General features: G+C 47.0%; 2 protein-coding genes across 23 annotated transcripts in view; one reads left to right on the top strand and one right to left on the bottom strand.

Annotated features, from left to right (window-relative positions):
* Nucleotides 1–3,057: 3,057 nt before the first annotated feature.
* On the bottom strand, nucleotides 3,058–8,169 carry DBI (diazepam binding inhibitor, acyl-CoA binding protein). Its single transcript, XM_081143518.1, has 4 exons — nucleotides 8,006–8,169; nucleotides 6,899–7,016; nucleotides 4,775–4,837; nucleotides 3,058–3,344 (listed from the first exon to the last, which is right to left on the bottom strand). Exons 1-4 carry the CDS (start codon nucleotides 8,012–8,014, stop codon nucleotides 3,271–3,273), a joined length of 264 nt encoding a protein of 87 aa, XP_080999644.1. The 5' UTR covers nucleotides 8,015–8,169; the 3' UTR covers nucleotides 3,058–3,270.
* A 48-nt stretch (nucleotides 8,170–8,217) lies between these two features.
* The window catches only part of LOC308560027 (UPF0538 protein C2orf76 homolog), a 51,052-nt gene continuing 43,095 nt past the window's right edge, over nucleotides 8,218–16,174 (top strand). For 3 of the 22 annotated variants that reach the window (XM_081143508.1, XM_081143513.1, XM_081143498.1), the window contains exons 1-2: nucleotides 8,273–8,390; nucleotides 10,712–10,798. Coding sequence is in view for 3 of the 22 variants with exons in the window: in XM_081143502.1 (XP_080999628.1) it covers nucleotides 9,245–9,275; nucleotides 10,712–10,798 (118 nt within the window). In the remaining 19 variants the exon portion in view is untranslated. Of the gene's footprint in view, nucleotides 8,475–9,137; nucleotides 9,276–10,711; nucleotides 10,799–14,590; nucleotides 14,670–16,174 lie in introns of all 22 variants that reach the window. The other 19 variants (XM_081143504.1, XM_081143507.1, XM_081143503.1 and 16 more) reach the window with 17 other exon arrangements.

Here is a 16,174-nt window from a genome sequence, read left to right as displayed (position 1 = left end):
AGTGGGCAGGGCCTCTGGCCTGCAATCAGTGGTTGTTCCATATCCCACAAGCTGACTGGTCCCTAATCTATGGAGCTGATTCCCAGGCTTTGGGACCTAGGAACTACTTTGGTGTGGGAACATCCTGGGAAAATCTCTTACTTGCACGGTTGACCCTGGAATTATTGGAGCACTGCCAAGGTGGGGAGCAGCATTTCATGCTTCAGGGCAGGACTTGTACCCACGGTGGGGAGGGAAGCAGAGCATGAGGATGCTGGGAAAGCCCCCCAGGCTGCTGGCCAGCTGCTGTTTGCTAGGTATTGTGCTAAGCACTTTACCCAACTTACCAGCCCATTGTCCACATGAAGTGTGGCTCCAAGATAGTGATTTAGCACCTGAGAGGCTGAAGTGGGCTTCACAGGTAAGTCTGTCACCAGAGCCAGACTGGCTTAAACAGTACCACGGGGATGTTGTGGGTGTCTCATACAGGAGAGGGTGAAAACTGTGCCCTACTCTGCCCCCATTGCTTCATTTGTTCCCAAATAACACCGTGTGACACACCCCTGGGCTGTGCATGGACATCTGCAGAAGCCCTGAGAGCAGGCCCAGCCCCGAGGCTGCTGGGAGTGTATTCTCAGAACACCACGCAGCATTACTTTTTGAGGAACTGGTACCACAGCTTTACAGTGAGTAGGGAGGGCCCCTCCCACGGCTTTACAGTGAGTAGGGAGGGCCCCTCCCAAAGCTGGCCAAGCCTCAGAAGCACCGTTGGTACTCAGTACAGCTTTTCTGGCCCCGCTCCAGGAAAGCAGACATGGCTTGCTTTTCCAAGTCACTCTTCACATCAGGCGAGGACTTTGCTGCATCTTACGCTAGCCCAGTGGGACGGGGTCACCCTTGTCATCTGATTGGCAGTGGTGGAACAGAATTGAGTGGCAGCCAGTGATCACTAGAGGGAACGTGATGGAAGGGGGCGAGCAAGGTCTTTCTGACCAGAAAACTCTTGAGTTTGGATCCACTCATATTACTAGACCTAGTGCCACCCCCAGGCCTCGCAGGATTAAATCGAGAACCAAATCAAAGAAACTGAGTGGGAGCCTGGCCCTTCAGATTCTCAGCAAATGATGGCCTTTAATTAGAGGCCATGTCAGAGGTGGGCAGATGGGCCCGGGATCTAAGCCCTTCCACTCCCACAGTGGTTCTCAAGTCCACAGAACTACTGAGTGGTCATGATAAGATCTTAGTAGTGTTGCTGCCAAGTACCAGACAGCACTGTCCTTACCAGGGCTTCCTTAGGCAGAAGGAAGTGTTCTTCCTGATTCTGTCCTGAAGCGAGGCAGTGACATGGTCCCTGAGCACATGTCTGCCAGGCCCCAGCTGCCTTCCACAGGCCAGAAACAGGGCAGGATGCTGGGCAGGTGCTTCTCTGTCCACACCCTCTCCAGTGTTACCAAAGGAATGATAATTTGCTCCTGGACTCGATCCTTGACTCTGATGTTGTCAGGAAAGAGTTGATTTGAAAGCTAGTGGGAGAAAAATTCCTGCTCAAGTGCCATGCACAGAACATTGGCCCTGTGCCAGGAGCTTCTCACATAACCTCATATAATGCTCATAATCTCATTTTATGCTCTACCCTCTGGGGAGGTGTGCCAGGTACCTGGAGCCAGGTCTGTTAGGACAAGAAACCTTGACTTCGACTTTATTTTAGGCTGTTTTTCCTTTGGTTCACTCCTGAAACAGCCAGTAACTGAAGAAAGATGATCCAGGTATGGTTACAGGTGAGTAGCCATGGCTCCCTTCTGCCTCTTGTGGTGCTCATAGATGCCTGTGAGGTGGAAGAAGAGGACTGTAGGCTTCCTGCCAGCCCTGAGTCACATCAGCGCCAGGAAAGACTATCTCCCTCATAAATGAAACTGCTATTTGGGAAGTCACCTCACTTGGGCCACATGTTGGGGTTTTGGATCTTGACCCTGTTGTTTTATTGGAGCAACCTTCCCGTCACCCTGGGCCAGGCTGGAAGAACCGCTGTTCTCAACAGCTGTTGACCCATACTCCCCAGTGGCGCCCCACCACCTCGGGTCAAATTCTGTGCTTTACATTTGACATGGAAGGTACACCCACTACAGCCACACGGGTTGCCTTCCTTGCCGTTTCTCCCACTACAGCCACTGGTCATGCCTGAGAGCACCTGGGGGTGCAGGCCTCCGAACCAGAGAGATCTGCACTTGAATGCTGGGTCTTAGTTTATTCACCAGCTCAGTGACCTTGAGCAAGTCACTCTAACACTCAGACCTCACTGTTCTTCTGGGATGAGGCTGAACTATGTCTAAGACAGGGCATGGGCGTTAGAGAGAACTGACTCCTGCCTGGCCACAGACAGCTTCCCCTTAATTCCTTTCATCCTCAATATCCTCACCTGCAAAATGGGAAAATTCTTATCTCCCTGCAGGACTGTGCAAGTGACTGAAGGGGAACATCTAGAAAGGAGGGTCTGACAGCTGAGCTGTCTCTTCTTCCTCCTTTTTACTTTTCCACAACCTACATCTTCCAGGGTTCAACTCTAGTCTCTCTCTGCAGCCTAACCCTTCGCCCTCCCCTCCCCCAGTCCTGATCTCCCTTCCCCTGCTCATTTCTGCCTGCCCAGCTGCCTGTGGCCAAGCTTCCATGGCCTCTGGGATGCCCACAACAGGCGCACATTTCATCCCTTGCTCATTTGCTCTGAAACTGTGGGCTGGATGGACCTGAGACAAACCTCAAACACCTGTCAACCCTGCCTTCCTCGGAGCAGGAGGCAGCGATGCTCCTGAGAGGGAGCTTAAGTACCTGCAGACTGAAGTCTCTGCCAGCCTGTCTGATGTGAGTGGCTGGAATCAGGAGGGAGAAGTGGGAAAGGCCACTCCTATAGCCCTTCCCCTCTCCACTGGAGGTGAGCGCACTCCAGGCCTGTCCACCTGCCTCACAGTCCCAGCAGAGGACAGGGGTCAGAGCTCAAACACTTCCAGATGAGGTCTTTAGAAAAAGGAAGTGAGATTGATTGGAACACAGTAAATTATTTCAAGAAACCAGATTACGAAAGACTTAAAGTACCAAATGCAGTTTTAATTGATCTATAGATAAAAACTACTCAGCAAGGTGAGTAACCATTTCCACTCCTTAATCTGTTAGAGTGGTATCCTGGACAGTGTTCAGGAAGGGGTTAACGTCATTATTTCACTTCATCTGTGGAATTAGAAAAACAAGGCATGATTATCAGCTTAGATAACATGCATGGCTGGCAGCCAAACCCAGTCCCTATATGCCATATTTTTTCTTCAGTTCTTCTACTTTGTTGATGTAAGCTTTCATGGCGTCTTCCTTGGACGTTCCTGTAAGGAATCAACAGATTGTTTGTCAGAGAGGCAGCTTGGTAGGTGAGCAGCAGCCTCAGAGCCCCAGACAGCCTTGGTTTAATGTTCTGAGGCTCAGTTTCTCACCTACACCTCGGACACCTGGTAGGGATCTGACTTGAAGAACTCGAGAAGCCTGGCCCACAGCGCTGCTCCATAAAGCGCTGAACCAACGTGTGTGTGGCTGTCCTGAGGCCTGCCAATGGCCTGCTGGTATTGAGTCCCCACTATTGTGAATGAGTGATTAGCCTCAGCCTCGGGAGAAAGGTAGGGCCCTCTAGACAGGCAGGAGAGCCCAACATGGGGAGCCACGGTGGCTTTACTGGTCCTGCTGACTTGCGACTGGCTTTGACCTATCAAGTATTCCTCTGTTGGGCTCTTAACTCCCAGAGCTGTTAAGGTGGCAGTGAAACAGCAAAGCCAGGCACCCCTTTCTCCCCAGAGAGAAGCTACGAAAAAAGTTTTGAGAACTCTGAGCAAAAGCAACTGGCTCTTGGAGGGAATGAGACCAATTTTTGCTTTCTTGCTGCTGTGTAAGAGACACTGACTTATATCCCTCAGAGACAGTAACATCTAGTTTCCTGAATTCCACAGTAAGGGAGAGATACCTGCTGGGAATCAGAGCACGTATGAAGCACTAGAGAGCGCCTGGGGCCCAACGATGGTATGGAAATGCCCAATGAAAATGGACAGTTGGATAGGCATTCCTGTTCCAGTTACTTGCAAATCCTAGGAGTGTTTTTATTGTATTCTGGCCCTTTTTGAATTCAAGTGTTTCTCTTTTGCAGGAAGACAGAGAGCTTATTCAGAAGCTAGCTGCAAGAACAAAAAAGCTGGCAGGCACTTTAGTGCCAACTTTTAGGTCTTGCTGCTGCAGGTGGCACGTGATTAAGTCGGAGCTGGGACACTTCTTGGCTGCTGTTGCTTAGCATATAATAGCTCCATTCACTGAGCTTATGAGTGCCAGAAGCTTGCCATGCATTAGCTCATTCCTTTATTTTTTGTGCCTTTCTGGCTGGAAGGAAATTGGGGAGGGCTGCTTGGGCTATGGGGTCACTGCCTGGCCTTGTGGGGGAGAGGAGGTGTGGGCAGGAAACCAGCCCTTATTCTGAATATACATAAAGTTCTCGCCAACTATATCAACTTCCAATCTGTTTCTCAGTAGCCTGGTCCCTGTCCCTCCTCTCCAGATGATACCACTGCTTGGAGATGGTGCTTTTGGAAAAGACATTAATCGCATTAGGAGAAAAAGTAGGTGGCCCAGTTTTTTTCCATTCTGACACAGGTCAAGCTGGTTTCCAGCCTGTGCCTCACCCATTTTGTTTTCTCTCCTCTCCCCCTGCACTCCATAATCAAGAGTATTTCATTACTGGGTGGCACAAATGAGGGAAAGGGATGAGAACAGTTACCTTTCAGCTCATTCCAGGCATCCCACTTGGCCTTGCCTTTGAGGTCCAACATCCCAGGCCGTTCTTCAACGAGAGAAGGAAAGACATTAGATCTGCTTCAAGTTCTAATGGAAAACTTCATCAATCTTCTTACCAAGAAAGCCAACTTTTATTACACCTATCCCTCTACACTCTGCTATGAAGTTAAACGGACCAAGAACAGTATACAGAAATCCAAACTTAAAATTTAGAGAAAATAAGAGGAAAACTGTTCTCATTAGTTGAACAGTTGTCTTCTAAGTTAAATAACTCCCAAACTTCTCCTTCTAAAATCTACTCTTAAAAACACACAACAAAAACAAAAAACAAGCACTACTATATCCCATGCACATGGCTTAAAATCCAAATGCTCTAAAGGGGAATACTATAAAGTTCCCCTCCCACACCATTTCTCTGTCTCATGCATTATTGTTTTCAGTTTTCTGTGTCCTTTTTTGTGAACTGTATGTTCATATCCTTGCCCCATTTTTCTACCAAATTGTTAGTCTATTTCTTGTTGATTTGTGGGAGATTTTCCTGAGGGCAAGATTTCTTTAAGCTGTACTATGATTTTATGCTTACAGACTTGTTATCAGTTGCACTTGGGAAACACACTCACTACTTCCCTGCTGACCTGTTCCCCTGCCATGCTGAGAACAAAGCCAAGGGGAGCAAACACAGTGCCCACAGCCTGGACCACTGTGCCAGAGGAACACATGTCTTCCTAAGTGCTTTCAGGGAAGCACTCCCAGGGATACCTGGGAGAAACTGCACTTGCAGTCATCAAACAAATCCTAGAATGGCACACCCCAACAGCCCTTTTGTGATGATGGAAATGCTGTACATTTGCACTGTCCAATTCAGGGGCTACTTGTTACTTGTGGAAACTGAGCTCCTGAATAGGGGCTTGTGCAACTGAAGACCAAAGTTTTGATTTTAGTTAATTTGAACTATTTTCGGTTTAAATTTAGATAACCACATGTGGCTAGTGGCTACTGTATTGGACGTGAATCCCTAGAGTGTGCTGATACCTTCCTGATAGGAAAGTGATTGATTCCCAAGCCAGTCTACCTATTCTCATATGAACATGGGGCAGGGCCAGTCCCTGTGAAAATACTGCTTGGCAGAGGAGTAGCTCAGCCCCTCTGGTCACCCCCACTTCATCTCTCCTTCCCCTTCCCAGGAGGATACAGAGTTTATAAACCCAGCATAAAACACATCTTCTCCACAAGACCTTTCTCAACTCAGCCCTCTGGGTGGACCCAAGTTTGATTTGGTATTGCACCACATCCTTACCTCTGGGCACTTCTGAATCCAGCTGGCTAGCAGCCAGCCCACCTGCTCTACCCATCAACTCAACTGCAGTGGAATTGGGGGCCATGCTCACCCTCCTGAACAGGGAGGGGAGGTGGTGACCTCCTTGTGTGGTGCCTGCCATGGCCACCACCTCTGAGTTCTTGCATGGACTAAATAGTGCTGTTGCGTCAGTATACACCTGAGTTTCAGGGACTTTGGGGGCAGAATGAAAACTGGTCAAGGCGGGAAAGGCAGTATTATAGAATGTGGTAGTTCAAACTATGGCCTCAAAATCTGCACCAAGATTTTTCAACAGGGTATGGTCACCAGGAAATGTTTTAGCAGCAATGTTTCTGACCTGCCCCTGGAAGCCAACTGCCTCTCTGCTCCTGATTTAGGCTTGGCCCACTGCCAAATGCTCTGAGCTTTGATCTTGCCCATCTAGGGTGGAAGCAGTGTGTTTCAACAAAGCTACTACTCAGCTGAGAGTTTGGAGCAAGTCCCTTCTAAGCTGGGGGCCTCCACTTCCTCCCAAGTGAATGGGAAATGCTCTTGATAATCAGTAAAGTCTAAGATTTGAATTCTGCTACCTGAGCTACCAAGAACAGTGCAGGGTCTGTAAACCTGATTCAGGAACAGGATCGCTGGGGAACCTCTTCCAGCTTAAACCCCAGGAACATCATGAAAAATTACCATGCCCCACCCAAAGAGTAGGACCTCGGGCGTTTTTTAGTGAGGTTCCCACAGAGTAAGAGTTCTGCTGAGTCAGCCTCGATGAACAGGGACCTGCCCAACCTCACCTCAGCATACCTGTATTTACATCACCCACAGTTGCTTGTTTGTAGCGGCTGTAGATGAACAGCATCTCATCGTCTGCTGGCTTGGTCTTGAGGTGCTTAACCTCCTCAGCAGCTTTGTCAAACTCAGCCTAAATGCCAGGGAGAGGAGAGGGCTGAATATAGCTCAGTAATGGGAAGGGAGGAGTTGCAAAGGCAGCACTCCCTCAAGTCTCCCCTCTTCTCCACAACGGGGCAGCTAGAAAGATTCAGCAAAACAAAGAAGGGATGCGCACAGGTTCACTTATTCGATCAACAACTATGTTAAGGGAGCTCTCTCTATGCCAGATGCCAGGTACTGGAAATACAGTGAGGGAGACAGGCTGCGCCAGCCTGCAGTGGGAGCGCACTCGGCAGGAAAAGCACCGTGGCCAACGGCCTGGCCACTACCGAGTCGCACTGGGGAACGGCTGGGGTCCCGGGGAAGCCCTGACCTGCGACAGGGGTAGCACAGGTGCCCGACGCAGCTGAGAAGGGGACAGGATATGAGTACGGCAGGGTCAGGGGCCTGAGTCCCTTGGCGCCCTTCCCTTGGGGTCGGGAACCTCTGTCCCAGTGCCGGACAGGAGAGCGAAGGGAGGAGCCAAAGGTCGCCCAGCACAGCTCGGCCTCGGAAGAGCGGCCACATTCAAGGGAGGGAAAGGCCTCCGGGTCACCTCTCCCCGGCGCACGCCGGACACGCGGCCCCTACTTCTCCTGACCTCCAGGCTCCCAGCCACCGCCCCCGGCTTCCCCATTCCGCACGGCGCCCTTACTCTCCCGGGCCTTCCGGGCAGGGGACTCGGTCCCCGCGCTCCTTCAATCCGTGCACCGTTCTACCTCGGACCCTGGCCTCCGACCCCTATCCCTGCTTTGCCGCCAAGTCCACTCGGGCAGCTCCCCAGCGGTGGCGGGTGGACAGCGGCGCCGGGCGCCCCAAGTCGGGAAGTTGCGCTCACGAGGCGCTCGGTCCAGAGTCAGGGCTGGGCAGGGTCCAGGAGGAGGAGCGGGCCGGGGAGAGCGCCCTTTCAGGGTTCTGCCTGCGGGATGGTGCCCCCGCTCCCCGCCCCGCGGCACTTTCGCTGCCGGGCTCGCGTCCTACCTGAGACATGCCGGCGGGGTGAGCTGCAGCGACGGCGGGGACCTGGCGGAGGCGGCGGAGCGGGGAGAAGCGGCGCCCGACTCGTCCGGCCGCGGCTTTAGGAGCTCAGTCGCGGGCGTCCCCAACTTGGCTCGTGCGAGCGAACGGCAGCCAATCGGAAGCCAGCTCTGCGCTAGGGCGTGGCCGTCCTCTGCGGCGCGGCCAGCCCCGCCCGGACGCACGCGGGTCGGCGCGCGCACGCGCAGGCGGGCGCCGAAGGGAACTCCGGGAGCAGGTGGGGACCGCGGAAGTGGGGCGCTGGCGGTGGAGAGGCGCTTCGCTTCCCGCGGGCTCGTTCCCGGCCCGCTGCAGGGAGTGGCCCGCAGGACAGAGGAGAGGGGTGGAGGTTGAAGAGCAGACGCTTAAATTTGTTTCATTAAATCCTGTGTCTGGCGGGATGGAGGAGGCCGGAAGCTGCTCCTCAGGATGGGTAGCCTCTCAGGCTTGGGGGGGCGAGTGGGCCCCGCCCGTCGCAGGAATGGGGAGGAGGTGCCCGGGGAATTCGCGCCGGTGGGCCCCTGAACTGGCCCCAGAAGGGCGAGGCCGGGGCCCTCATTCCCGCGGCTTTGCAGCCCTGCGTTGCACATTTTTGCTTGTGCTGCGGTTCTCCATCTCGTGCATTGAAGGCAGGGACAGCGTCTTATTTATTTTGACTTTAACAGACTCGACCCGGGCCTGGTGTCCAGCAAATACCTTTTAAGTGAAGGACACTTTGATTCATTTACAAATACATACTCGACTCTTGTCAGATAGCTCGCACCTTGTTGGCCTTGGGGATACAGCAGTGAACAAAAAAATTCTTGCATTCGTAGAACTTACCTTGGGAATATTAGTTAATAAAATGAGTTAAAAAGAAAGTGTGCTAGAGGATGGGGAGTTGGAAGTTTACAGTTTTACTTGGGAGGGGCGGGTGGGGGGTTAACGGAAGGTGACATTGAGAAAGACCCTCGAGGAGAGGAGAGAGAATTCCAGACAGAAAACTCCGGCAAAGGTGTGAGCAGGACGGAGGAGGAGGAGGGATTTGAACGAGCTGAGGCTGGAGAGTTAGGGAGGTGGCAGGCTGGCTAGATGATGCAGAGCTTGACCTTTATAGGAACTCGACTTTTATTCTGAGTGAGATGGAAAGTCAGAGTCTTTTGAGCAGAGGATCGATCATGAGACTGAGGGAGGCAGGTCTTTGCAGGCTTGCTGCAGAGGCTGATGTTCTCCATGGGAACTGAAAGCGGCACAGGTGAATGGGAGAGTTTGAGGGTGATGTCTAAGAGACAAAGGGAGAATTTCCTGGTGGTTACAAAGGAGTGGGTGAAGGGAGGGAATTGATGGAAAATTCTCTGGAGATCATTAAAAAGGGAGATCATTCCTTTCCCATTCCTAATACGTGACAAGAGGACTGGACTACAAATTTTCTCCCATTTACAACTGTAGTTGTTTAGAAAGAAAAGCCAGGTGGAAGCTTTCAGAAGTAACTTTCTAACTTAATGTAGGTCAGGCTTTATAAAATGGGAAGTGGAGGCCCAATAGCAAGGAACAAATCTAGAGTCTGTATGAATAATTTTGTTTGAGAAAGCAAAGTCAAGCAAATCAACAAAAGTCTCAGACTTAAATTTGAAGAAATTACATTTGAATTGCAAGAAATGTGGGTTTCTTCGAAAATGACAATTCAGAGCTGTTTTTCCCCCTCTGAGGCCCAGATAAAGCCTGGATTCATTTTTGCCCCATCATTTGGTGCTTGTAGCTTCCTTGATGGAAATTCAGATTATTGTCTGTATGGTTCAGATTTGCAGTTAACTATATCTGCTAGTCAGTAGGTTTTAACATTAGGTTATTATGTTTGGCATATTTGAAAAGATTAGGTACCTCGAATAATGTAATTTTTAAAATGTACCTCAAAAATTGGTTGGAGTTAAAAATTGTGGAAAGCAAGATTAGGGTTTTATCTTGGCAGTCTCCAATTCAAGTGGGGTTGATTGATTTAGTGGTTGCTTGTTTGAAATCTATTTCACTTTCCTAAAAGAAAAACATGTTCCACAAGGTAGTTTTGTGCCCAAGTGAGTCTACAAAAGTTGCTTAAAGCAACTGAAGTATGGAACTAGTAAGGATTGTGGAGCCCAGGGAATAGGGTGCTAAGTGATCTGGACAGGGAGGAGAAGGAGGGAGTGTCTTTCTTTACTACAGGGCCCACCCTAGGCCAAGTTTTGAAATACCTGAAGGCACACTTTTTTTTTTTTACGTAATTTCTTTTTTTTAATATGAGAGGAAAGGAGAGGGAGAGAGAGAGATAGAAACATCAATGATGAGAGAGTCATTGATTGAGCTTGCAACCCGGGCATGTGCCCTGACCAGGACTCGAACCCCGATCGCCTGGATCCCAGGTCGCCATGCTCAACCGCTGAGCCACGCCTGGCTGGGCTGAAGGCACGCTTTTTATCCTACTTCCTGCTTCCTTCCCTCACTTCTCAGTGACCCAATTTTTGTAATCTCTACCTATGGAAATGCTTCCCTAAGCCCTCCACATACCACTTCTACTCTAGGGATTTGGAATGTTATACAGTTTTTAACATAGAGATGGTAACAATCCAGCTTCTGGGATTTAATTTTTAAGAATAAATTTTAGAGTATATTTGGGGCCATTAAATTATATGAATTTTTAATTCTATATTTTGACAGTGTTGGAAAGGAAATTGCTCTACATATCTGAAGAAAGTGCAAGTTCCTCAGCTCTGTTTATATACTTGTTAGCAACTGTCACACTTTGTAAGTATTTTATTGACAATTATTTTTTATTTTAATTTGTTATTCTTTTTGAACCCCCTCTACATAAGCCAGGGAGGATAGGAGTCATTATATATTGGTCAATGCCTATCTTCAAGTGCCTGGCACTTCTTAGATACTCAACTAATGGTAATTGAATGAATGGCATGCTTTTCTGTCTATGAAATGTATTCCTTCTGATTAGCCATGAACTGGAAACCAGTAGTTTATTAGAACTGAATGTGAAGCTATGGGCTAGATTACTGTGGATGAACTCTGGTGCAAGGACCGTGTAATCCCTTTGTGGAGACTTCCCAGGCTTGGAAACAGACCGCCTGAAATGTTGAGGGAGGTTGGGGAACCGGATGAGCCAGTCAGCCTCATATACCCTTGCAGTTAGTAGAGAGGCTGTGTCATTGCAAGCTTGCCCTCGCTGTCTTGGGATACCAGCTTGGACCATGCAGAGGCTTCGCTTGCTGGGTCTCCGTGTGAAAGCTGAGGGAGGTAAGAGCTGAAGGGAATGGGTAAGAATGCAGCAAACTTTTTCCCGTCTCTCTCCCCCCTTTCTCTTTTGTGTCTTTTCCTTCCCTGATGGCTTAACTGTAGTGAGAGGAATGGTAGCTGGAGTCTTACCTACTCCTTAGGACCCCTTTGCCGTTCTCCTCGGGTGTGCACATTCAGAGGGATTGCAGCAAGTTGGGTATGAGAGAAGAGTGTGAGTGTGTGTGTGTGTGTGTGTGTGTCTCACACATATGTGTGATCTCCGTTCCCCTCTCCTGTTTCTGCCCAGAAACAGGTGGGGTGGTGGTTTGGGCTGAGGTGTGATGTTGAGACCAGGGAAGCAGGGGTTCTATTGAGGATGAGTTTTATACTGGCTGGGAGTAAGGCAGAGAAGACGACTTTCTTTAGAATTACTTGAATGTAAGTTGGTCATACATTGGTCAGGTGCTGCCTGTTTTCTGTTTAGAAATTTCTATGACTACGGGCAGGAATGATGAAGCACCTTATGATACTTGAGTCCAGTACTGCAGTTCTTGTTCAGCTTCATTAGAAAGTATAAATTCTCTACTGAATCTACACTGTCTCCTCCTTTGTCTGTTTCCTTAGCACCTAGTTACACATGACAAGCACTTGGCAGATGCTTTGGAATTAGGTTGTTAGAGGTGATTTTCCTTGTCCTGTCAACAAGAAAATTAGAAAGATTAAAATTGGATGACAAATGCTTTGGCTGATAATTTCCATGGAGAACAAATGCCATTAAAAAAACACACCCTTTAGCCCTAATGGTTTGGCTCAGTGGTTAGAACGTTGACCCTCAGACTGAAGGGTCCCAGGTTTGATTCCGGCCAAGGGCATGTACCTCAGTTGCAGGCTGGATCCCCTTGGGGCTTGTGCAGGAGGCAACCAATCAATACCTCTCTCAGATCAATGTTTCTCTCTCTCTCTCCCTCCCTTCCACTCTCTCTGACGAGCAATGGAAAAAATATCCTCTGGTGAGGATTAAAAAACCCAAAAACCCTTTATTTTTATTTTGAGATAATACCATAAAAAACCCTAATTTTTATTTTGAGATAATTGTAGATTTGCGTGCAGTTGTTAAAGAACAGGGATCCCTGTATTCTTTACCCATTTTCTCCCAATGGTAACATCTTGCAAAACTATATAATACTTACCACCATCAGTATGTTGACATGGGTATATTTAAGGTACAGAACATTTACATCATCAAGGATCCCTCATATTACCCCGTGATTGCCACACCACTTCCCTCTTGCCTTTACCCCCTCTTAGCTCTTGGTAACCAAGAGTTTGTTCTCTGTTCTATAATTTTGTCATTTCAAGAATGTTATCTAAGTGAAATCATGCTGTTTGTAACCTTTGACATTGGCTTTTTCACTCAGCATAATTCTTTGGTGATTCATCCAGGTTGTTGTGTGTACCAATAATTTGTTCCTTTTTATCACTGAGTGGTATTTTTTAAATTTATTTTTATTGAATTTATTGAGGTGACATTGCTTAATGAAATTATATAGGTTTCAGATATACAGTTCGACAAAACATCATCTATATGCTGTGTTGTATGTTCACCACCCCAAGTCAAGTCTCCTTCCATCACCATTTATCTCCTCTTTACCCTCTTCTACCTCCCCCACCCCCCTTTCCTCTGACAGTCACCATACTGTTGTCTGTGTCCACGAGTCTTCTTTTTTCTTAATCCCTTCACCCTTCTTACACAGCCCCAACCCCCTCCCCTCTGAGAGCTCTTGGTCTATTCTGTGTAACCATGGGTCTTTCTCCACTTCGTTAGTTTATTTTGTTCATTAGATTCTACATGTGCATGAAATCATATGGTACTTTTTTTCACTGACTGGCTTATTTCACTTAGCATAATACTCTCCATGTACTTTCATGCTGTCGCAAAGGGTAAGATTTCCTTCTTTTTTATGGCTGAGTAGTATTCCATGGTGTAAATGTAGCACAGCTTTTTTACCCACTTATCTACTGATGGGCACTTGGGCTGCTTCCAAATCTTGGCTATTGTAAATAACACTGCAGTGAACATATATTCTCTCAAATTAATGTCTTGGGTTTCTTTGGATATATTCCCAGAAGTGGAGTGCTGGGTCCTATGGCAGTTCCATTTTTAATTTTTTGAGGTAACTATACTGCTTTCCACAGTGGCTGCACCAATCTGCATTCCCATCAACAGTACATGAGAATTTGTTTTTCTCCATATCCTTGCCAGCACTTGTTTGTTGATTTATTGATGATAGCCATTCTGACAGGTATGAGGTGATATCTCATTGTGCTTTTAATTCCATTTCTCTAATGATTAATGACGTTGAGCATCTTTTTATGTCTATTGGCCATCTGCATGTCCTTTTTGGGGAAGTGTCTATTCAGGTCCTTTACCCATTTTTAATTGGATTGTTTGTTTTTTTGGTGTTGAGTTTTATAAGTTGTTTATAAATTTTGGATATTAATCCCTTATCAGATTTATCTGTGAATATGCTTTCCCATTTGGTTGGTTGTCTTTTCATGTTGTTGATGGTATCCTTTGCTGTGCAAAAACTTTTCAGTTTGAAATAGTCACATTTGTTTATTTTTTCTTTTATTTTCCTTGCCCAGGGCTATGTATCAGAAAAAATATTGCTGTGGGAAATGTCTGAAGTTTTCCTGCCAATGTTTTCTTCTAGGATTTTAACTGTAACTTTTAAGTCTTTAATCCATTTTGAGTTTATTTTTGTGTATGGTGTAAGAAGGTAGTCTAGTTTCTTTTTTTGCACGTATTTGTTTAATTTTCCCACCACCATTTATTGACTAGATTATGTTTACTCCATTGTATGTTCTTGCCTCCTATGCCAAATATTAATTGACCATAAAGGTGTGGGTTTATTTCTAGGCTCTCTATTCTGTTCCATTGATCTATATTTTTGTTCTTATGCTAGTCCCATGCTGTTTTGATTACTATAGCCTGTAGTATATTTTGATATCGGGTAGTGTGATTCTTCCAACTTTGTTCTTCTTTCTCAAGATTGCTATGGCTATTCAGGGTCTTTTGTGGTTCCATATAAATTTTTGGAGTATTTTTTTCTGGTTCTGTGAAATATCCCATTAGTATCTTGATAGGAATTGTGTTGAATTTATAGATTGCTTTGGGTAGTATGGACATTTAATGATATTCATTCTGCCTATCCATGAACACGGTATATGCTTCCAGTTATTTGTATTTTCTTCAGTTTCATTCTTCAGTGTCTTAATTTTTCTGAGAACAGGTGTTTTTTTTTGTTACAGGAGGGAAGGAGGAAGGGAAGGAGAGAGAGAGAAAAAGTGAAAGAGAGAGAGAAACATTGGGTTGAACCCTGCAACCCAGGTATGTGCCCTTGATCGGGAATTGAACCTGAGACCCTTCAGTGCGTAGGTGGACCCTCTAACCACTGGGCCACATTGGCCAGGGCCCAAGAACAGGTCTTTTACATCCTTGGTTAAATTTATTTCAATGTATTTTATTTTATTTTTGATGCAACTGTAAATGGGATTGTTTTATTAGTTTCTCTGATAGTTCATTATTGGTGTATAAAGATGCAACTGATTTCTGGATATTTATTTTGTATCCTGCTACTTTACTGAATTCATTTATCAGTTCTAATAGATTTTTGGTGAAGTCTTTAGGGTTCTCTATATACAGTGTCATGTCATCTGCAAATAATGCCAGTTTTACTTCCTCCTTTCCAATTTGAAATCCTTTTATTTCTTCTTCTTGTGTGATTGCTGTGGCTAGGACTTCCAGGACTATGTTGAATAAGAGTGGTGAAAGTGGACATTCCTGTCTTGTTCCCAATCTTAAGGGAAACACTTTTAGTTTTTGCCCATTGAGTATAATGTTGGCTGTGGGTTTGTCATATATGGTCCTTATTACACTGAGGTATGTTTCCTCTATTTTCACTTTGCTGCAGTTTGGAGTATCTGGGCTCAGGGAAGCCTAAGTTCTCCCAAAGGGCTTCTAACTGATGACATCAGGCCCATCCAGGAAAAGCTCCCTTTTGAGTAATTTAAGGTCAGCTGATTATGGACTTTAATTATATCAGCAGAGTGTTTGCTACAGCCAGCCTGGCCACACTGACAGTCACAGAGCCACACTACCTCCAATACCCAGTGTCTAACAACGTGCCAGGCTGACTTTTTGGTGATGGGTCTCTGAAGGGTCAGCTAGCTGTTCCTTAATGGCTAAAAGGGTTGGGCATTGTGAATCCAGCCACACCATCCCAAGAAATTTTACTTAGCAAGTAGACCCCTGGATTCTGCTGGTGGAAGTATGATACCACCAGCACAGTCAGGGACCATTGAGATGGAGGTTTCTGACTTGCCAATGAACAGGACATCTTTTATATATTGAAAACTGTGGACTTCACGGGGTAGGGACAATTCCCTGAAATCCTGACTCACCCACTCTTCCCGATGGGGGAGAATCACCTCTAGCACTATGGACACATCTTTTATACATTCAGATGTAGAAACAACAGTACTTTGAATTGGCCCAAAGTACCCCATCCACTCGGTCATGTTAGTTTCCCTTCTCCACTGTGAATCCTGTTCCCACAGAACCATAAAAGTTTGAGTCGCTTCCCTCCCAGAATTTCCCCAACATACTTGGGTGCACAAGGCCTTCAGTCTCTCTTGGGGACAGGGAGACTTTGGCTGCCCACTCCTAATCACCTTCCTTAACCCTTCCTTAGAGCATGAGGGGAGGTTTCAGGGAGTATAGAGGGAGAGGGAAGCTCTGCACCGGTAAGCAAGGCAACTCTTAGTTTCAAGTGGCCTGGTGGCTATTCATGGCTCAAGTTAATTTACTTTTCAGTTACCCAAAGCAGCACAGCC

The sequence above is a fragment of the Miniopterus schreibersii genome (assembly GCF_964146895.1).
Source record: "Miniopterus schreibersii genome assembly, chromosome: 7".
NCBI lineage: Eukaryota > Metazoa > Chordata > Mammalia > Chiroptera > Miniopteridae > Miniopterus > Miniopterus schreibersii.
The sequence above is the reverse complement of the archived record's forward strand: the minus strand, read 5'-3'. Positions and strand labels throughout refer to the sequence as shown.

Coding starts and splice junctions, on each gene's coding strand:
- DBI (XM_081143518.1), bottom strand. Junction 4,838..6,898: donor TGTGGGTGATGTAAATACAG/GTATGCTGAGGT, acceptor CTCTCGTTGAAG/AACGGCCTGGGATGTTGGAC. Junction 3,345..4,774: donor TGCCTGGAATGAGCTGAAAG/GTAACTGTTCTC, acceptor GATTCCTTACAG/GAACGTCCAAGGAAGACGCC.